Consider the following 22,557-nt stretch of genomic DNA (forward strand, 5'->3'; position numbering starts at 1 on the left):
CCACAACTTTGTCCTTAGCAGAGGTCCTGGCTCACTTTCCCTACTTTCCCTAATATGTGCATGAATGGCTGACTCAGTTAAGGGCAGGGCTTATCCTGGGGTGATACTCATTTGGGGAAGTGGCAGCAAATGGGGGCGGGGAGTGAGGCTAGGTCAGATTTACCAAGTATCATATATAACATTACCAGGTGCTCATTAATCGTTAGTTGCTACTCAAGTTTATGAGAAAGACGTAGGGAGGTGTTAAGAACTAGAGAACTGAATTAGTCAATAATCCTGGGCTTCAGTACAAAACACATTCAGAACATGGGCTGGTCTTATTTTCCAACAGAATCGTTTTTAATATAAAACAAAGATAAAAACACATCCCAACCCTGCAATCTGCCAGCATGCCTTGTTTCTACAAGATGCACGCTAGTCCATAAGACTAAGTAGCAAAGAGTCTTTAGGAGCATCTGGTTGGGAAATAGAAAAAGCAGATCTTAGGGAAGCCTGGGCAAGCCCAAAAGCTGAGACGTCCCCGAACACTAGAGCAGTCCTTGTCTTTTCAGATCCTCGTAAGTCTTCTTATTCACAACATTCCCACTGGAGTCTTCATACTCTTCCTTTAAAAGGGAAGAGGAACACTGTTAGCTACACCTCCTGGGAGACATGTTTGGAACCGACCTCTGGGTACCTGAGCTCATCCTGGCCTGACTGATAGACATTCCTGTAAGACAGCCTTTCTCAACTGGGGTTCTGCCCTACTGCCCATGGCATCCATCAGGTATCCAGAATGGTACCAGTTATGACCGACCCTTGGGGGAAATCTGAGAAAACAGTTTATTCAAATCACTTTTTGTGTTTAAGACGAGGAACTCTGGTTGAGAAAGGCTCACTTAAGACACAGTTTTCAAATGGTTCCTAAGAACCCTAGAAATCTAGGTTTCTATCCAAGATGCCACTCTGTCATCCCACTCTAAGGATGAAAGGGAGGCCAAGAAGGCTGAGCTTCTCCACATCCAGAGTTCTGCTTTATTCTATTTTATATACTGGAGTTCTACATTACAGTTTGGAAAGGGGTTTGGTGCTAAAAAAGGAATATTGAAAACCACTGACCTGAAAGAGAGGGAGTAGCTATGATATCTCACGTGCCCATCACCCCTCATCTCTGAGAACTGAGAACTCTTGAGAACCCAGCACCTACGAGGACGCCTCCCACCCCACGAGAGGATCACCTCCCCTTTGATGCTCTCCTCAGAGGAGAGCTAACGTATGACATGGATTCTCAGCTTCTTAGGAATCCTCATGGCAGGGCTAGCCACAGGATACTCCTCCTTGCCACTTCAAAACCTCAGTGGGAGATGGGGGGCAGGTGTAGCTCAGGGGTAGAGCGCATGTTTAGTAGTAGCATGCTCAGGGTCCTGGGTTCAATCTCTAGTACCTCCATCAAAAAAAAAAAATTTCAATGGGAAAACATAACCCGTTTTAAGACACAGATTTAAAGGCTGATACATTTAATATCACAAATAAATTAGGCTTACAAGTCAAGAGCCAATTTATAGATATTGTCACATTATACTTGCTACTGCAGGGGACCAGGGATCTTTCACCTCCCTTCTACATGGGAAGGGTCCTCTGTCGCTTAATGCTGTCCCTGATGCTACAGTAGCACTCACCTCAGTGTCAGGCTGCCATCGTTCTGACGCCTTCTGCAGTTTCAGCTTGGCCCACACTGCAGGACGAGAAATGATCAGCAATCAGATTCAACTGAGTTTATCTACTGGGCACGCAGTGTTACAACACATCCCTCATTAGGGTCCCCCTGAGCGCCCGCCCTTGAAACTTTTGCAGGGCCCTAACTAGAATTTTGGTTCTGGAACACCTGTGGACAAAACGCCTTCCACTGCAAAATTTACCATCATCTTTGCTTTGCTATAAAATAAAAGCTAGATCAAATATAATCAAAGACCTCTTAGAATTGAGAACTGACACTCTCAAAGGCAGAAGTTAATGTGGTACAACACATAACCTTACTGTCTTAAATTTCATAATAAAGAGAAAAAAACACTACACATTGTCAAATACATTTATTTAAAAAGTCTGGTGCATAAATTTCAAAAACTTCAGAAGGAAAAAAGTGAAATACGGTAAGATAGCTGAAGAAACACTAAAGACATTAAAACAAGAATTCCTTTTTATAAAAAATATATAAATATATATATTCTTTTTCATTACAGGTTACTACAAGCCACTGAATATAGCCCCCTGGGCTATACAGTAGGACCTTGTTGTTTATCTATTCTGTACATAGTAGTTTGTATCAGCCAATCCCAAACTCCCAATTTATCCCTCTCTCCCCACTTTCTGCCCTGGTAACTGTGTTTATTTTCTATGTCTGAGTCTCTTTCTGTTTTGTAAATAAGTTCATTTGTGTCATGTGTTTAGATTCCACATGTAAGCGATGTCATATGGTATTTGCCCTTCTCTGTCTGACTTACTTCACTTAGTATGATAATCTCTAGGTCCATCCATGTTGCTGCAAATGGCATTATTTCATTTGTTTTTATGGCTGAGTTGTATTCCATTGTATACACATACACCACATCTTTATCCAGTCATCTGTCAATAGACATTTAGGTTGCTTCCATGTCTTGGCTATTGTAAATAGTACTGCTATGAACACTGGGGTGCATATGCCTTTTTGAATTAGAAAAACAAGAATTCTGATAGTTCAGTAACAAATTATTCCAAAGAACATGAAAAGGGAAGACATTTATAGACACCACCATAGCTTCAGAGGTAGTGAGCAGATACGTACAAACAACTACATGCGTGGAACAGATGAGACAGGTCTGCTGCTACAGCGGTAAGATGATAAAATATTACTAGATGACAGTGAAAGGAACTACTTGATTCCTATATGCTTTCACATTTCCCATCAAGTAGAACAATCTCCAAATTTGACAAGTTTAGAAGAAATATCCTATGGAAAAAGCTGAAGCCTAAGATGGGTGAAGAAATAATTAATGAGGCAATATATAAGAAAGTGCTTAGCTCTGTGCCTGGCATACAGGTGCTCAACTAACCATCTTTTCCTTCCTTTCTAATCACCTTAAATTAACTGGTCCAGATAATATGTACACCATGAAGGAATGGAGAATTTATTATGTGCCAGGGCAGAGCCTCTTCTTATTCTCTGTCCAGGCCATTCAGGAATCAAACCCAGAGTGGTACTAAAATGACTAGGGTGAAAAAAAGCCCACATTTGCTGCCAAAACTTTGATAACTGGGGAAACGGTCTAAGTCTATCACAAGAGAATAAACAAGCTATGAGATAAAGGGAATTCCAAAAAGAAAATGGCAGTGATCAATTTAGGTTACAATACAGTATTGAATTTATGTGGCTCAAACACAAAACAAAGTGCACACAAAAGTGGCTGAAATGCAAGAGACAAAGTTTAATTACAACTGGAAATGTCAACAAAGCCTATCAGAATTCAAAATGAATAGATCTAAGTATGAAATAAAAGACCTGAATACTGGAAGAAAATGAAACAGCCTACAAATAGAGAGGAGTACTTTCTTTCAGGTGTACATAAATCTTTTAACAAATCACTGACTATATACTTGGACACAAGTTTACAATATATTCTAAAGGCAGAAATTCTGTATCTTACTGCATGGACCAAGAAAAACAGGAATAAATAAAACAGAATTTAAAAATAGTAGTCTTATAAGCAGCTCACATGATTGAATAAGAAAAAAACAAACAAACCAATCCAAAAATGGGCAGAAGACCTACACAAGCAATTCTCCAAGGAAGATACACAAATGATCAATAGGAACATGAAAAAATGCTCAATATCACTAATTATTAGAGAAATGCAAATCAAAACTACGATGAAGTATCACCTCACACCAGTCAGAATGGCCATCATTCAAAAGTCCACAAATGACAAATGCTGGAGAGGCTGTGGAGAAAAGGGAACCCTCCTACACTGCTGGTGGGGATGCAGTTTGGTGCATCCACTGTGGAAAACAGTATGGAGATTCCTCAAAAGACTAGGAATAGACTTACCATATGACCCAGGAATCCTGCTCTTGGGCATATATCTAGAAGGAACCCTACTTCAAAATGTCACCTGCACCCCGATGTTCATATCAACACTATTTACAATAGCCAAGACACGGAAACAGCCTAAATGTCCATCAACAGATGACTGGATAAAGAAGATGTGGTATATTTATACAATGGAATACTATTCAGCCACAAAAACCGACAACATTAACGCCATTTGCAGCAACATGGATGTTACTGGAGAATGTCATTCTAAGTGAAGTAAGCCAGAAAGAGAAAGAAAAATACCATATGAGATCACTCATATGTGGAATCTAAAAAAAAAACCAACAAAAAAAAAAAAACCATAAATACAAAACAGAAACAGACTCATAGACACAGAATACAAACTTGTGGTTGCCAAGGGAGCAGGGGGTGGGAAGTGACAGACTGGGATTTCAAAATGTAGAATAGATAAACAAGATTATACTGTATAGCACAGGGAAATATATACAAGATCTTATGATAACTCACAGCAAAAAAAAAATGTGACAATGAATATATGTATGTTCATATATAACTGAAAAATTGTGCTCTACACTGGAATTTGACACAGCATTGTAAAATGACTATAACTCAATAAAAGATGTTAAAAAAAATAGTACTCTTTTAAATAATTTCTGAATTAGTTTTTTAAAAATCAGAAGTAACAGCTTTAATTAAGCTTTAAATATAACATAAATAATGGATATTTCTGATGGATTCCTAACAGAATAACATCTAGCTCTAAATGCCTATATTAGAAAGAATAAAGAACCAAAGAAGAGTTCTTAAGTAGCCAAAACATCTTGAGAAAGAAGAACAGAGTTAGAGGTATCATGTTTCCTGACCTCAAACTATACTCTAACACTACGATAATCAAAACAGTATGGTACTGGCACAAAGAGAGACACATAGATCAATGCAACAGAATAGAGGGCACAAGGATAAACCTACACACTTACAGCCAATTAATCTATGACAAAAGAGGCATGATGAGGAAAAGACAGTCTCTTCAATAAATGGTGCTGGGAAAATTAGCTTCATGTAAAAGAATGAAATTAGAACACTTCTCCACATCATATACAAAAATAAATTCAAAATGGATTAAAGACCTAAATGTAAGACTCATAGAAGAAAACATGGTATAAATTTGATATTTTGATATAAATTGTAGCAATACTTTTTGGATCTGTCTCCTAAGACAAAGGAAACAAAAGCAAAATAAACAAACGGGACCTACTTAAAAGCTTTTGCACAGTGAAGGAAACTGTCAACAAAATGAAAACAACCTGCTGAACAGAAGAAAAAATTTGCAAATGATATGACTGACAGATAAGGGGTTAATATCCAAAACATGAATAGCTCATACAATTTAATAGCAAAAAACCAACTGATTAAAAAATTGGCAGATGATCTGAATAGATGTTTTTCCAAAGAAGACATACAGATGGCCAACAGGCACATGAAAAAATGCCCAATATCACTCATCATCAGAGAAATGCAAATCAAAACCACAAAGAGATTTCACCTCATACCTGTCAGTATGGCCATCATCAAAAAGACCATAGATAACAAAGGTTGGGGAGCATGTGGAGAAAGGAAACTCTTGTACACTGTTGGTGGGAATGTAAATTAGTGCAGCCACCATGGAAAACTGTAGGAAGGTTCCTCAAAAACAACAACAACAACAACAAAAAAAACCCTAAACATAAGACTACCATATGATCAAACAATTCCACTCCTGGGTATGTATCTGAAGAAAACAAAAACTAATTTGAAATGATACATGCACCCCAACATTCATAGTAGCCAAGATATGGAAGTAACCTAAGTGTCTATCAACAGGTGAATGATAAAAAAGACATGATGTATACACACACACACACAGAGACAATGGAATACTACTCAGCCATAAGAAGAATGAAAACTTGTCATTTGCAACAACATGGATGGATCTGGAGGGTATTATGCTAACTGAAATAAGTCAGACAGAAAAGACAAATACAAAGACAAGTATGATATCACTTACATGTGGAATCTAAAAAATATAATAAACTAGTGAATATAACAAAAAAGAGATTGACAAATATAGAGAACTAGTGCTTACCAGTGGGGAAGGCAAGGGCTGGCGGGCAAGATAGGGACAGGGGATTCAGGGGTACAAACTACTATATATAAAATAAATAAGCTACAAGGATGTATTATACAGCAGAGAACATAGCCAATATTTTATGACTTTAAATGGAGTATGAGCCATACAAAGTTTGAATCACTATGTTGTACACCTGATATTAATATTGTAAATCAACTACAGCTCAAAAAAAGTGAATTCTTGACTAAAGATTGAAGAAAGGAACAACGAAACAAGATCAAAGAAAGTACTAATAGGAAAAAGGAAAGAGTAAAACTCAATAGAAATAAAGCACCTGGTTTCCTACCCTGTCATAATAAATCAAGGAACTGTATGGGCTATTAACTAAAGAATCTTCTCAGAGTTGTCCCTTTGTTTGAAAAAGTAACCTCTGTTTAAATATAAACAGTTTGACTATACTCCAATTAAAAAATAGTAAATAGTTTCAAATGACAGAACAGAATGTAGCATGTAATCCCATTGATTTTATGCCACATATATGGTTTTGACCCCTAAATTTGACACCTGAAAGGAAAAGAAAAAGCACTTCTTTTATTTATGAAAGTAAAAACATAACTTTTAAATAGAATCCTAACAGGATAAATAACTACATTAAAAGAATATCTACCACCCAGTATGAAATAATTTAGGAATGCTGTTTTATCCAAGGCCTGATAAAAGTAATAGTGGTAAAAATGTTGTCATCTTTCTCTTGGGGAACATGATGATAAAATCATGAGCCAATCTTAAAAGTTAGTATGCATCACCACAGTTTTTAAAAACAGCATCCAGGCAGGGATGACCTATTACCTGCATCTATTTAACATAAGACTTGGGGGGCAATGCTTAAGATAACTATCCATGAAGAGAAATAACACACAGAACAAAATTAATTAAAACATCACCTTTGTTTTTGCAGTTGGCATGATTGTAAGCCTAAAATAAATGGATCAATTTCAAGATATCAAGTAACAAATTAACTCAGGCAATTTGAAGGACGTAAATACACAAAAAATGAACTGTGATCTATTTATTAGTGACATGCAGCTAGAAAACACATCTAAAAATGAGACTGCATTCAAAATGCATTATGATTCTATGAAATTTCATTACTATTTTAATTTCCTCCCAACAAAGTGAAGGGCAAAAATGAAAAGAGGCTAAGTGGATAATCTGATAAGAGACATTATAATTCTGATTGCAACTATATGATCCTGGCTTATAAATGATTAAGGGAAGACAAGAAAGCTAGGAGTCCCTAAAGCTGACTGCACACAAAAAATTCAATGAAAGAGTTCCCAGAATCCACGGGTTAAGTCAGGGATCAGGGAGCTCTTTAGAAGGTCATTTCTGCTTGGCTCTGCCACGGAGGATTTGAATAGCCCCAGAGTTGGGAGCCAAAGGAGTTAGCTGACCATGCAGCCAAGTAGTGTGATACGTGCACTTGAGAGGGAGTGCCTGAAATCTGACAAAGTGGAGTGGTAATATTCCTTTCTTCACAGTCTAACTGGCTGAAAGTGAAAACATGACAGAGAAGAGATAAACCAGAAAGAAAACAAGAAGCCTGTGAGGAAGTTGCTAATGGTGCAAACAGCCACCATTGCCAGGCAAACAGGAAGCCTGACTGAGGTCCCTGGGTGCCTCAACCACACATTCCTGGACACACTGCACCTGGCTTTCTCTCCAAGAGGTATTTTGCTGCCACGTTGCTGTGTATCTGTTCTGTCAGCTCAGAAATAAACTTACTGAGACCATTTCTATTTTCTCCTTCGTATCTGCAGTTCTTAACACAGTAAAATCAATTCAGAAAAATATACACATACCCATTCACTCAAACTCTTCCATACAGGGGAGTTCACAGACCCCAGTTAAAAGGTCTGTTTTATACTAGCACAGAGTTCTCCTCAAAGGAGGAATAATCAGTTGCCTAACTTATCCCTTCAAAGAGCAGTAACTGTATGACTGCAGTCGTTTGTACAAATCCACCAGCTGCCACCCTCAGGCCTGCATACACCAGAGTATCAGGACAGGGAACTGTAGGAGTGGCCCCTTGGTGTGGCCCAGGGAACAGTAAGTAAAGCTTACTTACAGGAGACGGCATCTTCAATCTGTGTCACATTAGCAAAGTGGGCAGTGTTTGGGATGCCCAAACACCTCATGCCATGAGCATGACGCCATTCCTGGGAGAAGTGAGAAGCGAGAGGACAATGTGAAATGGGATTGACTGAACACAGAGAACTAACTCCATTCTACTCATAAACCCTATCCTGACCCTTTGTGAAGGCTCCACCTACTCTCTCCTGTCTCTACTCTTATTCTTTTCCTTCTAGGACCTTCTGACTGAAGACTTGGTCAAATGTCTTTTGTGTCTCCCTCCCTCCCACTATCCCCTCCAAGAACCTGTCTTTTGGATTTCCCACTTTGATCCATCTGATTATGTAAAATTTCTTTCCAAGTACTAAGAACTGAAGGCAGAAACAAAACAAGGGTGAATCCACTTACTGGAGTACCACCCAGATAATGCGTTGTCTTAAGAATAGGTTGATACATGTCATCCTCTTCATTTCTTTTTTTCAAGAGGCAAAGACTCATTTAAGACCCAAAGAAGGAGGCAGTCAGCCCCTTTTTTGGTCCTGAGTGCTAGCAATAGGATAGAGGAATGACCAAGGAGTCAGAGAGACAAAAAGAGAGAAGCAAAGAGCAAGCAAGAGAAAACAGAAATGTGGTTCAAACAGTGGAGTGGCGGAATGCCTCCAGAACTGTCTCAGGCACCACTCACGGCTGGTGCTCGTGCTAGAGGCCATGTGTCACATGCTGGACTTTAGATCCACTCCTCTCTGAGTCTCTTAAGCTCTGGACACTAGTGATCCTCTCAGGCTGCTCCTATCCCCTTCTCTAAGACTCATGTTTCACACTTCAAAGCCCAAGAGAAATGGCTCTCAATTCCTTACAGCAAAGTGCCGCTGGAAGGCCTTGGGGCCGCGGTAGGTGTAGTTGCCGCAAATCTCACAGTTATAGTTGATATTTAGGCCATGGAGCTTATACAGCCAGTAAGGAATGGGCTGAAAAGAATCAGATAAGAGAATAGTATTAGACTAATGCCTGCATCTGCTTCCAAAATAGGAGATGGGGGAAAAACGGCAGGGCTGGGACCTACCTTGCCATCCCAGCCAAGGGGCAGGTTTTTGGGGTTGTAAATGATCTCGTTCTCTTCATCTTCACTTTCGCTCTCGCTGATCTGCTCTTCCTCCTCCTCTTCTCGCTCTTCTCCTGTCCTTGCCTGCTTGCGCTGTACATTTTCATGGGTGAGATGTCGCTGTTCCTAAGTCAGGTCCATAAATGAAAAGGTATGTCAGAGAATAGTGCAGAACAAAAGGGGGAGTTTCCTATCTTCCTGTAACCCTTGCTGATCCCTTCATTTCCAAGGATCAGGTTTTCTTTCTTGTAGAACAAAGGGAAAGTCTTACTCTCAAATCAGAACTCCTTATCAGCAGGCCTTCCCTGATCTTAACAGGAAAAGTGAAAGGATTTATAGCCCTGCCTAAGTTACTCACCTGAGGCCCAGACTATCACAGAACAACAGAGAGCAGTCTCTCTCTTCTGTCTCTAAAGTGTCTCCTGAACCAGTCGTTCCTTCCCTTTCCCACTGTTACTGCCCTCACCAAGATGACAACCTTCTAATCTGCCCTGAATCTCTCCTTATTTCAGTTGAACTTCCATGTTTATTTGCTCAACAAAACCAGTCTAATGGTACACTCTGCTAAAGAACTTTCATTGGCTCTCTGCTGCTTAAAGGATAAGGTCCAAATTTCCAACATAACTTTCCAGATTTCACTCTGACCACTCATTCCTTCAAAAGGCACACCCCTGACACACTGGTTTTCTCATTATTTACTAAATATCTCATTTCCTTTCATAATATTCTACCTTCATGCTTGCTGTTTCGTCAACCTGGAACACTTTTCCCCCCTTTCTACTTAGAACACTCAATCTCAATGTACTACAGCATGGGTCACATTATACTGCAGTTATCTGTAGCCCCAGCCACAAAGTGGGTTTTCAAGGACAAGAGCTGTGCCACATTCACTATCGTATCCAAAGATTTGGCATAATGTCTGGAAACCAACAGGTATCAATAAATGGTGAGATCACAGTAAAAATACTATCAGTACATAATGAGAGCAACTTCTGGAAGCCATTTTGGCTGGAATGGGCTGGAATTCCAAAGAAAATGGTGCCACCTCCTGGCAGGGAAAGCAAAATGCTCTCAAAGGAAGGAGAAGTAGTGGGTACAGCTTATGTCAGGGCACAATTTAACCTCACAGTCACCTTCAGAGGACTGGAGACTCAGATCGCCGCCCACACTAGCACAGCCCAAGTCCACTGTGGGAAATACAAGTGTCCCCGGGACCAATGTCTGACTAGCCGCCTTTTAGCACAAGCAGCTGTAACGGAGGGAATCAACAGCTGACCAGTGCTATAGCCACTGTATGCGTGGTCCTTAAACAAGGGCAGAATGAAACTGGCCATGGCAACGGACAAAGACCTGCAGACCAGCTATCTGAGCCAGAGCCACCCACTCAAAACACCATGTGAGCATTTGTCACGGGAAAGGCTCTGAGAGCAGCTGCAAACTCCACAAAGCAGCCCCTGTCAGGAAGGCTGGCCCTCTGCAGGACTCCCAGAGACACCGACCACCTTCTTTGGGTTGAGTGCTGCCCTTTCTTCCACCTTCTCTTCCCTGAAATAGTCATTTCTTCCCACTCCTCCTCCTCCTTTCTCTCTGAGATAAGCATCCGGGGCAGGGTAGCACCCCCCTTTTTTTTAACCCCCAAACCCTACTTCAGCTCCTTCCGGAAAGAATATTCAAGGAGTAGCTCACAGCCAGCTCTGTACCACTAACCTCCTAGCCTTAATAAGTTTCTCACAATTTTGTGAACACATATGTAATGCGTTTTCGTAGTAAGCCACACCTGAAAAGCTGCTGAGATTAGCCATTCTTATTTGCCTTTTGAGTGTCTGTTTCTTGGGTCACCTCTGGGTATACTCTGGAGCTCAGGCCAAGAATCTGGATACTATATTGAGCGGGGAGTCTATTCTCTCTGCCTAGTCTCATGGGAACTGGGCAACCTTGGGAATATCACCTAACAACAGACACCTAAGAACAGAGCAGGACAGATCTCAATGAAGGGCCAAGTCCCTGGGAGAACCCAATTTTCTGCTGAAGTAGTTTGACATTCCTCTTGCAATCCTAAAAAAAATCCTACAAGTTCATATTTCTCTTACTTCCGTACCTTGTAACATTTACAGCCCTCAGCAAAGTCAGTTACTCACCCCAAGAATCTCTACATATTCATAGATCTGGGCTTCCAGGAAAGCAATGTCTTTGTTCCTCTCTGTGTCTCTGAAAATAAGAAACAAACTATTACTAAGGGGTTCTTTTACCTAGTGCCATGTTCCCTACATTTGGGAACATTTATTCCATGAGTGTATTAAATTACAGGCACATGAGAAGTTGTCACATTGTGAAAGCAAATGCTCTGTTTAGCTCAGGACTTGCTGAAGTACTGAGGTTATTTTTTAGAATGCTTGGAAGCTTCCTTTCTGACTTCATTCTAGAAGGTGAAAAACACATCCAGGTATTTAAATTCCTATCATTATAGTATACGAAGGACATGTGGTACAGGAAAGCAAGCTCTGGAACAGGCCGACTTGGGCCTAAATTCTGACTTTGCTACTTAGTAACTGTGAGGTAACAGGTGCATTCCACACCACTTTTCTAAGTCTTTATCTGCAAAAAGTCAGGATAACAAATACCTTTCAGGGTTGTTTCAAGAATTAGGAAAACCCACATATAAAAAATACCCTGTACAAGCATGTGGCTCAAGAACAGATTCAACTGTCATTAGCAAAAATGCACAAAGAAAAATATTTTTGAATCTATTTAGCCTGAATGACCTATCAAGGTAACAAAAGGTACCCAGAGCAGTTTCAACATTAGAGTTGACACTCTCTTTCAATCACCTGACTACAGGTTGTCCTTGGTTTACAACAATGATAGGACTCTCTGCCATTAGCAGAGAAAAAGAGCAAACTGGATCTTGATGGACCAATAATGGTGATAAGACAGGCTTTAAAATTTCTGTCATGGTAAGAATTACGCATGGAAATACAAATTTAAAACTATAAGCAGAGGTTCCCCCTCGCCCCCCCACTTACCGCTTGGTGCCCTTTGACTTGGGGTTTTTGGCAAACAGGGAGGTGTCAAGTGACTCTAGGGACTTTCCTTTGGTGCTGAATAGCCTCTGGGCTCGCTCTTCTAGGGTCCTGAGGAGACACGAGGGGCAAAGGATTTCAGGGTTACTTTACCATATAAACTTGCTTATCTTTCCAGTGTGGGGTGACAAAGAATGGAATCAGAGCCACTTAGAAAATCATGAAACACACAGTAAACCAGATAGTTCTAATAGAAAAAAGTGTCTTACCCACCACACTTCAGGCCTAAAGCTAAAAGCGCAGATTTCAATCTGTCCAGACCAAGGGAGGCCAACTCCTAAATAAAAGAGACAAGTTACAACTTTATATATATAGATTTTGAGAAACAACAAATGCTCAATATTTGGTCTCTGCAGGCTGGTGTGTGGGTGTTCCTGAAGCTGTGGCAAGACCACACATTCCAGAGCCAACCTTCTAGCAATAAGCTCAAACTCTTCAAAGGATGACTCTGTGGTCAGCTTCATACATAATCATATGGTAGTGTTCCATTACCTCCGCTACAGCTTAACATAGCTAGAAGTGTAACTGGATATACTTTCTATCCTTTGTAGATAACTGGCCCCAAGAACTGGTGTCTTATCATGGTAAGTCCTCAACATTAAAAACAGGAGATCAAGGGGGAAGGTTACAGTTCAGTGGTAGAGTGCCTGCTTAGCATGTACAAGGTCCTGGGTTTAATCTCCAGTACCTCCATTAATAAATAAATAAATACGTGAATAAATAAACCTAATTACCACCCCCTTCCCACCCCCCCCAAAACAAACCAGGAGATCCAGTGGCCCTCTGGGGAGTGAACAGACGAGACCAGTACAGTAGCTAAAGAAAACATACCTCCCAGGAGGAGAAAGCAGAGAGGTCAAGATGGGCTCCGGCATGGGTCAGGGCACTGCTTGTCTCTTTCTGGCAAGAATAATATGATGTTTGTCAAGATCCAGGTTTAGAATGAAGGCAAGGGAGCCACTTAAATTATAGGCACATCTCGGAGACACTGTAGGTTTGGCTCCAGACCACCCAGTAAAGTAAGTATCGCAATAAAGCAAGTCACACGAAATTTTTAGTTTCCCAGTGCACATAAAAGTTACATTTACACTATGCTGTAGTCTACTAAGTGTGCATTAATATTATGTCTAAAAAACAATGTACATATCTCGGTCAAAAATATTTTATTGCTAAAAACAGTTAACCATCATCTGAGCCTTCAGTGAGTCTTGGTGGTAACAAAGATCACTGATCACACATCACCATAACAAATACAGCAATGAAAAAGTTCGAAATACTGCAAGAATGACCAAAATGTGACAGAGACATGAAGTGAGCAAATGCTGTTAGAAAATGGTGATAATAGAATTGCAAACCTTAAATTTGTAAAAATGCACCATCTGTGAAGTGCAAGAAAGCAAAGTATAGTAAGATGAGGTGTGCCTGCACTAGGTGCTGGTTGGCCCCTTTCTTATCCACATGTATGAATAAGAACCGAATTCCTACAAGAGCAGAGCAAAAAAACCAGATGGTCCAACTCTCCCCGAGAGTTTAGGAAAACTCAAGTTTATCCCCAGGAATGAAAATTTACAGTAAAGATTTCTAGCACAAAATTGTATCAGTTTTTGGTCAGTGGGAACCACATGCAGTAAAGACATGGTTGGTGAAAATCCTGGGTCTAGCCAACGGCAAGTTGGTGCTGACAAATCTCGTTCCAAAGTACACAGAGAAAACCCAGCATACTTGGCAGAGAACATCTCATGGCCACAACAGATCCCAGGGGATCAGCATCTCATGCCCTAAAGCAGAGGCTCAAGATCAAAGTAAAATAATTTAGTCCACTTTCCTGGCATGTCCGCTGCCCACGCCCCCCCTGAAGCTCACCGGCCATCCAGGAAAGGTACCGTTTTCCCACTTCTTCTCAAACTCATTCTGAATCTTCCCAAAAAGTTCATTCTGGTCTTGGAGGGGCTTCACTCTATCTGTGTAATCCTGAAGGTACTCAAGCAGCATCTCCAAGTACCTATAGGTGAACAAACAATACAGAGACAACAAGAGGGTTTCTATTTTTGAACACTGTTACGCCCTATAAAATACAAGTATAATTCCAGTGATACTAGTTTTTAAAAGTAATAATACTACTTTTTAAAATGAGCTGAAAACTGGCTTTCTCCTAATGTCATCTCAATTCTAACTTTTCCTATCTTCCTTTATCCTCATGATACAATTTCAAATACTAACATCTTAACTCACATAGAAAAGATTTCAGGTAAAAAGAAAATGAGGAAAAACAGAAGAAGCTAGAGCGCAGATTACTAACCAGGGACATAATGACACAAACAGAATTTAACATCTGCACATCAGACCCAGGTACCTGACTTCAGTCACAATCTGAGAAAGTTTAACTTTTCCCCATTAAACTCCAAAGACACAGAGGCACCTGGGTGGGAGACTTCCTTCTACAATGAGACAAAATTAGGAACAGTATGGGTCTAAGATTAGATGTGCCCACAGACACACATCTTTCCAGAGCCAGAGTTTTAAAACCATGCCATTCAAGGAGGTGGGGGTACCGCACAGTGGCAGAGTGTGTACTGGGCGTGCACGAGGTACTGGGTTCAATTCCAGTGCCTCCGTTAAGGGGGTAAAAACACCCACGCTATTCAAAATTCCTATCCTACAATTAGCCTGAAAGTCATTCATGTATGTCTTTCAGGCAACAAAATTCAGAACTCTGCCCTCAAGCCTTCTCATCAAATAATCTTCTAGTCAAATCTATGCCTACCTCTTGTACTCTGCATTCTTCCTTTCTTTAGGAATGTCAAACAACTGGTCAAAGATGGACAGGTACGTGATATAATCCAGCTTCTGGAAAGAGAAATGACAAGAGGCTCAAATAGGTGTTTGTACCAAGTTACAATATATAATCTCCAATAAATGAGATCAAAATTGATCACTGCCTAACAAAGTAACAAGGCCCGGATCATTTTAGTCTTTTCCCCCGATCAATTAATTCCTTCACTAACTGGGTGTTAACTCCACTCGAGTGAGTAGAATATGAGACACATAATTAACTCTGCAAAATAAAGATCAAGGTAATAGTAAATTAAAAGAAACATTTGTTGAACACTTACTACATGCCAGGCACTTGGTTAAAGACTCTGACAACCACTGCATCCTAAAATAAGGTCCTGGAAGGTGTCATTTATTCACTCATTCAATCACATATTGAACATCTTTGGATCAAGTACATGGATACAGATGAAAACATGACAGACAGATGCGGTTTAAAGTTTAGTCATAACTTTTGGGACATTTCCTTACAACGCCAAGAGAAACTTCACCGTATACTTCCTTGTGACCTTTCTGAGACTCTCACATTAAATCATCTCTTATGGTAAGTTACTTTTTAATACATTTAAAAAAGATACTAAATAGCCCTTTGCTGGCAGAGATTATGTTTTTGTATCTTTCATGTATTTAGTAATATGTGTGCCTCACACTGGAGCTTGATATGTATTTGTGAGTTAAAAAGTTTTTTTTTTTTACAAAAGCAAAATATGTCTGTTGTATTATTAAAGTAAAATTAATAAATAAAATATGCATATTGTATTCACTATAGACATCCAACTTTCATTTTGAATACTACTTCATTCCAAGAAAGCACACCAGCTCTTTAATACCTACATAAGTTACAAAACACAAGGAAGATACTCTAGGAGCCCAGCCCAGTGTCCTGACTCACCCCTAGAATCACAGCCACTCTGCCCTCTCCTGGGTCTTACCTCAGAGGCCTTCAGGTTAATGTATTTGAGGTAACAGTCATGGAGATCGAGGTAACGACCATAGCCCTCTTCATCTGTGAACTCCACCAAATCTGAAGGAATCAGAGAAATCAATGATTCAGATCCTAAAGACGACATTCTTAGACCTGGCTTTTCAAGTGGACTGCTCGTCTTTTGTTTCATGAAGCAGCACTTCATCCAAGTGTCTTCCCTAGGCTCATAAGGAGAACAGGCTTCAGCTTTTCAGGTCACTGAATCTGAGCTAAGCTCAGACAAAATGAGTATTTTGTCCAAGGCCAATTTAGGATGTCAGTCTAGCCTAGACACCAGCAACAAGGAAACCAGTAAGAGAACCTGGCTATAAATTTCTCTGCAGCCACTTTCCAGGACTCTCAGGACAAATCTGAGCTCTGTCATTAACCTGTACTTCTCGTGCTGGATAGAAATGTTAAACCCTACTTACTCTGGGCCTCTTCACTTGGATTCTCTCGAGCCTTCAGGAGCTCCTCAAATTCCACTGACATTGGCACACAGATCTGATGGGAAAAAGAAAACCTCAAGTGGACTTTTCAACATAAAAGTTGCAGTATCACAGAAATAGGCTATATAGAAAGTTGAACTTCTAACGCTTTATTTGGCTTTATTTGGCTTTATTTTTCATTAGGAGTGCACTTGTTTTTCACCTACCTTGCTTTTTCCTTTTCCTTTCTGCATTGTTTAATTAAAAATTGCTAAAGTAACACATGATCACAAAAACTCAAAAAACACAAGACAAAATTTAAAAAAAAAATCAAAGTACCCCTTAAAAATTCTCCTGCAAATAGGTAAATACTGTCAATAGACCTTTGTTTAAATGCCAGCCATTCCCAAAATTTGCTACACATTAGAATCACCTGGGAGAGTGCTAAAAAAAAAAACCCCTAATGCACCTAATACCAATTAAATCAGAATGGGACATGGGTAAGTATCAGTACTTTGCAAAGACCGCCAGATTCAAATACACAGCAAAATGTGGAAACCACTGTTCTATGTATTTAAATATATGTATTTGTGCAAGTACATACAGGCAAGTGCAAGACTATTATTTTGTTTTCCACATAATCAGACTTATTTTTTTTGCCTTAATGTATCTTGGGCAACCTCCCCATCATTCATTTAACCATTTATTCTGCATCACCTTTTTACTGGGGCTGGGATAAGGTTAACACACCAGAATGGTACTCATGGCCTCTCACTTGGTTATCAAAAGACCTAATACTCTACCCTCTAAAGGGACTGGGGAGACTTGTAGCTGTGTGAGAACACCTCCATCTGCCTCCACTTAAACTCAAGTAAGTTAGCCCCTCCTGTCTGGTATCTGCAGTCTTCTCATTTTCGCATCTGCTTCCTTTAAACATGTATACCTTCCCTATGTTGCTTATAATCCTCCTGTTTCTCCTCTCCTCTTCCCTGCCAGTCTTTCAAATGTATGTTAAACACTCCACACAACTATGTCCCCATTATCCACTTGCACCCTTGTGACCACATTCCCATCTATCTGTGAACCTACTTCAACAGAGCAGCAATCCTGACAGCTACCCATCAACAACAGCTGACACAGTAATTTCCTTTCTGAAACTCATTTGCTGAGCTTTGGTAAGACAACATGACCTGGAGAGGCCATGTGACCTGTGGTGGAGGCTTCCAGACTCCTCTTTAGCTAAGTACCTTATTGTGAGTGTACCCCAAGGCAGTCTCCCTTCACATTGTCTCTCCCTCCCAGAACTCTATGATTCATGGCTCCAACCATCAAGTCCACGTGACACAATTCTCAAGCCCCAGTCACCTAGCTGCTCATAGGACACTTCTACCTAGATATATCACCTGAAAATCTATGTAAATTCATTTTCCACTGCAAATGGGTTATCTCCTTCTTCCTTATTTCTATCAAGGGAACAAACAAACTTTCAGTTACATAGTCGTGAAAGCTCAGAGTAATTGTTAACTCCACTCTCTCCACTTATCCTACAGCCATGCCTCACTCCCCCTAACCCTAGAATTCCATTGGTCAGCTCTGCAAGATGCTTAATGGTTTCTCGAAAACTGAGATGCAATCCCTACTCCTTATAATTTTACAGTATAGTAGGGCAGACATTCACTGTCATAAAATATGATAGGATCACAAAGAAAGGAAAAATTAGGGGATGGGATAGACTAGGAAAGAATTTGCATGAAAGAGTTGCCTCTGGGTTGAATCTTGAAGGTGTAATGACCCCTGGAAATGAGTAAAAGCCTCTCTGTGCTAGCTGGATCCTCTAGGCAGCAGATTTCAAGACAGAATTAGGAGTGTAAGCAGTTTATTGGGGTGTACTACCCATGGAATATAAAAAGGAGAGAGCAAGACTGGGCAGGGACAGTCTACATCACGATGCAGATAGGACAACCCAACAGGGAGCTCCTGAGCAAAGATTACTCACTAGAAGTTTCACATTGGGCAGAAATAACCAGGCCGTGGTACCCCCACTGTGCTCAGCCTCTGGCTGGGGGCTGTCAAGGAAGAGAATGGCCTTAGCTTAAAGTTGAGGAAGATCCTGAAAGCACTGGAGAGCACTGGACATCAGCTAACTATGCTCCTTGCAGTTAAATGGCAAGTTCATTTTTGAAGGGACATCTGAGCGGCAACTATTTTCCTCACACCTTTCCTTTAGTATACACTTTGGGCAGGTTTGGAGAAAACACTTCCTGAGGTCATACCTCATTGGGGTGCTTCCGGTGGAATTCCTTTATTTGCTTGAGCCTATTATAGAATTCAGCAAACTCGTTGGGTCCTGAAATAGCATTGAGCTCCTCCTTTCGTAACCTACAATTTTGGAAAAAAAAAAATCCAAAGAACATGGAGCACAGAAAGTCAGTCCTTTAACCATGGTGCCTCAAAAGCACTAATTCCTGGATTGGCTGTGACTGTCACTTACCCATCCTTATCGTCATACAAATCCCTCAAGTTCCCACTGACTTCCATATACCTCTGAAAGGCAAACACAAACCCATTAGAATGAAGCAGTCTGTACAATGTAGAGCCAAACAACCAACAAAGGCTCTCTAGTCAAAGCCCAGGGAAAACGCAAGAAATGTGTTAAAAATTCCTGTGCTTTCTAGTACCTTTAATAGACAGCACTGGTTCCCACTTAGCTTTTAAAACAGGTCATTTTTAAGATTACCTAAGTGATGTGACTTGAGGGGTGGCAGAAAGTTCCTATATTTAACTTTCCCTAGAAGAATCATAAAACAGAGCCAAGTAAGAGAGTCATCTTTTGGTAAACATTAGTTTCCACCCGAGACCCTCAAAGCTAAAAAAGGATGGTCCAAGATGGTTTTCACTACTTCAGAAAGTAGTGTGACTGAGGAGTGCACAGGCTAAATAAAACATCATACAGCTTCCTTTGGATTCAAACTCAACATGGTAAAAGTACACAGTCTCTTTTCCAAAACTTTTGGGGTCAGATTTGTTTTAGAATTTGGAATTTTTAAGTTCAGGAAGGTACTATACATAATACCCCTAGTGGAATCTGGAATGCGTATTAATAGTTCTGCAGTGAAACCTACACCATTATCTATTAAATAGGATAAACCATAAAAAAAAAGCCTCTCATCTGTTCAGGTTAAGTCAGGTTTTTGCCACCAAGTAATTACCAGAAAAAACAAACAAAAAACCTTTTGTTTTCAGAGTATTTTGGATTGGGGAATTTAGATAAGGGACGAAGGCCTTGTAATGCTAATTTTCTCCCCCAAATCAGAAACTCTGATTAGGTCTTCTACTCCTTTCTAAACAGATTTCAAACGTTCAAGAGTAGAGAGTACAGTATAACAGACCTCCGTTTACTTATCATTTGGCTTTAACGAACATCAATATTTTGATTTTGATAAGTTTTCTAAAAATAAGAAATTGAACTATTACTAGGAAATGCAGCGTGGTAGCCAAATATTCTTCAAATACTTCAATACAGTGTTCTGGGAGGAAAACACAAATACACAGCATTCTCTTTTGGGGAGAAGGCAGAATACCTTCTGAGCCTGAATCATTGATTCCTCATAACTACTCTGTACATCCATGAGACACGATGCTATAAGAAGGGGCATCTTTCTGAGTGTAATGAAGAATGAGTAAGAGTTCTCCATTTAGAGACGCGAACAAGGGCGGTTAAACACCCTCAGGTTTGGCAGCAGCGTGGACATCTCAGGGCAGACGACCCGACTGGCCAATCCGGTTACCGGATTGTTGACACCCCGCGGCCCCTTCCCCCCTCTACCTGCCCATCGAGACCCAAAGAGAAGCGGACAATGGGGCACTCACATCTTGCATGGCCCGTGTGCGGTGGTCAGAATTGATCTGGTCCCGGAGCTGAAGAAAGGCAAACGGTGACACAGACGCCGTTAGTCGGATTTCTGGAGTTGGGAAGGCCGCCCGAGGGCGGAGCTTACCCGCTCAGGTCTTAGTGGCCCAGAGGCCCCGGGGGCGCTAGGCCCCGGAGGGAGGTTACCAAAGTCTGAGCTCGGCGGGGGAGCCCGGGGAGGGCGCGGGCCGTGGGGCGGGTCTGAGGGCCTAAGAAAGCTCTCAGGTTAAACACGGTATGGGGCCCAACCTCAGAGGTACCTCCTTCCCAGGCCCCACTCACCGTGGACTTCTTAGTGAGCATCTCCTTAGCCATGACGTCCATGAGCCGTTCCTTCTCCTCATGATAGCGTCGCTGCTGCTCCAGAATCGTCTCCATCTTCCTTCCTCCGCCGCGGCAACTCAACCCAGACCACCGACCCGGCCGGAAACAACTCCTGCCGCCTTGCGCGCCCGCGTCCGCAAGCTGTGCGTCCGGCAGCACCAAAGTTCCGCGCCTGCCGGAAGTGCCTCGGGGACTCAGAAAAGCGAGCACTGTAGGAGATCCAGTCAGTGCTATGGAGACGGCTGCAGTGCCCCCTGCTGGCCGGGTGTGTGTGGCGCGATGCCTAACGGTTTGCAGGTGCCTCTAGGGGGCATACAGAAACCCATTTGCCTGGCGTTAAGGAATCTAACCTGGCATCCCCGGGCTTCCTGGGGCCCGGCGGCCCTGCTGGCAGGGTCTCGGACTGAGTATTTGAAGAGCGTGGATGGGAGCTGGGGAACCCGAACTTGGATCTCCATCTCTCAGTGTGACCTGTGACAACGTTTTTCCCTTCTTGGGATCTCCATGCCCTTGTCAATAAAATGGGGATGATAGCGGGTTTTGTTCTTTATTTCCTTTCTCTTCCCCTTCCTTCCTTCCTTCCTTCCTTCCTTCCTTCCTTCCTTCCTTCCTTCCTTCCTTCCTTCCTTCCTTCCTTCCTTCTTTCCTTCCTTCCTTCCTTCTTTCCTTCCTTCCTTCCTCCCTTCTTTCCTTCCTTCCTTCCTCCCTCCCTCCCTCTTCCTTCCTTCCGTTTCTTTCTTTCCTTCCTTCCTTCCTTCTTTTTAAAAGAAATTCGTATGTAGAAACAGCCTAATTGTCTACCAGCAGGGGCATGGTTAAAATACGGTACATCCAAGCAGTAAAATGCTATACAGCTGTTTTAAAAAGTATGAAATACCCCCCCAAAATAAAGAATAAAAAATAAATAAAAAAGAATGAAGCAAGTCTACATGTCCACTTCTAGGTGGAGAAATGAAAACTTATGTCCATTAATTCAGATGTTCATAGCAGTGTTATTCATAAACAACAAAAACTGGATGCAAATCCCAAGTCCATTAACTGGTAAATGGACAAACCAAATGTGGTGTATCCATACAATGGAATATTATATGGCAATAAAGGAATGCTATAATATGGATGAATCATGAAAACATCAACCTAAGTGAAATAAGCCAGACACACACACAAAAATGATATATTGAATGTACAGATGGCAAATCTATGGAGACAAAGTAGATGAGTGGTTGCCAGTTGCTGAAGGAGACAGGAAATTACTGCAAAAGACAATATATCTTTGGGGGAGGGGTGATAGAAATGTTCTAAAATTGGATTATGGTGATAGTCGCACCACTCTATTAAATTTGCTAAAACTAACTGAATTGTACACTCAAATTGGGTGAATTTTATGGTATGTAATTTATACCTCAATAAAGCTGTTTAAAAAATCTGTATAAACTCAGATGGAAAGATGACCACACAAAGTGAAAAAAGCTAAAAGCACAATAGTGTATATAAAAATAGATACACAAGGAGATTATTTCTGTAAGAATATCCAAGTAACAGTAAACAGTGGTTGTTATAAGGAGATAGACTGGAAGATCTGGTATGGTAGGGAAATTTTTCTTTGTATAT

At 40.9% G+C, this 22,557-nt stretch overlaps 1 protein-coding gene across 1 annotated transcript; it reads right to left on the bottom strand.

Annotated features, from left to right (window-relative positions):
- Window positions 1-315: 315 nt before the first annotated feature.
- On the bottom strand, window positions 316-21,169 carry SF3A3 (splicing factor 3a subunit 3). The gene is made up of 17 exons (XM_006186343.3): window positions 20,905-21,169; window positions 20,583-20,630; window positions 19,204-19,256; window positions 18,986-19,091; window positions 16,716-16,788; window positions 16,253-16,344; window positions 15,253-15,335; window positions 14,352-14,490; window positions 13,320-13,388; window positions 12,698-12,765; window positions 12,432-12,539; window positions 11,547-11,616; window positions 9,370-9,534; window positions 9,164-9,274; window positions 8,302-8,392; window positions 1,659-1,714; window positions 316-605 (listed from the first exon to the last, which is right to left on the bottom strand). Exons 1-17 carry the CDS (start codon window positions 20,998-21,000, stop codon window positions 528-530), a joined length of 1,506 nt encoding a protein of 501 aa, XP_006186405.1. The 5' UTR covers window positions 21,001-21,169; the 3' UTR covers window positions 316-527.
- Between the last annotated feature and the right edge of the window lie 1,388 nt (window positions 21,170-22,557).

This window comes from Camelus ferus, chromosome 13 (genome assembly GCF_009834535.1).
Source record: "Camelus ferus isolate YT-003-E chromosome 13, BCGSAC_Cfer_1.0, whole genome shotgun sequence".
NCBI lineage: Eukaryota > Metazoa > Chordata > Mammalia > Artiodactyla > Camelidae > Camelus > Camelus ferus.

Excerpts from the sequence above, each read along its gene's own strand:
- SF3A3 (XM_006186343.3), bottom strand. The coding sequence starts at position 21,000 with ATGGAGACGATTCTGGAGCAGCAGCGACGCTATCATGAGGAGAAGGAA. Across the intron at positions 15,336-16,252 it reads TTAACCTGAAGGCCTCTGAG|AAGCTGGATTATATCACGTA; the intron begins GTAAGACCCAGG and ends TTCTCTTTCCAG. Across the intron at positions 11,617-12,431 it reads AAGTCAAAGGGCACCAAGCG|AGACACAGAGAGGAACAAAG; the intron begins GTAAGTGGGGGG and ends TCTTATTTTCAG.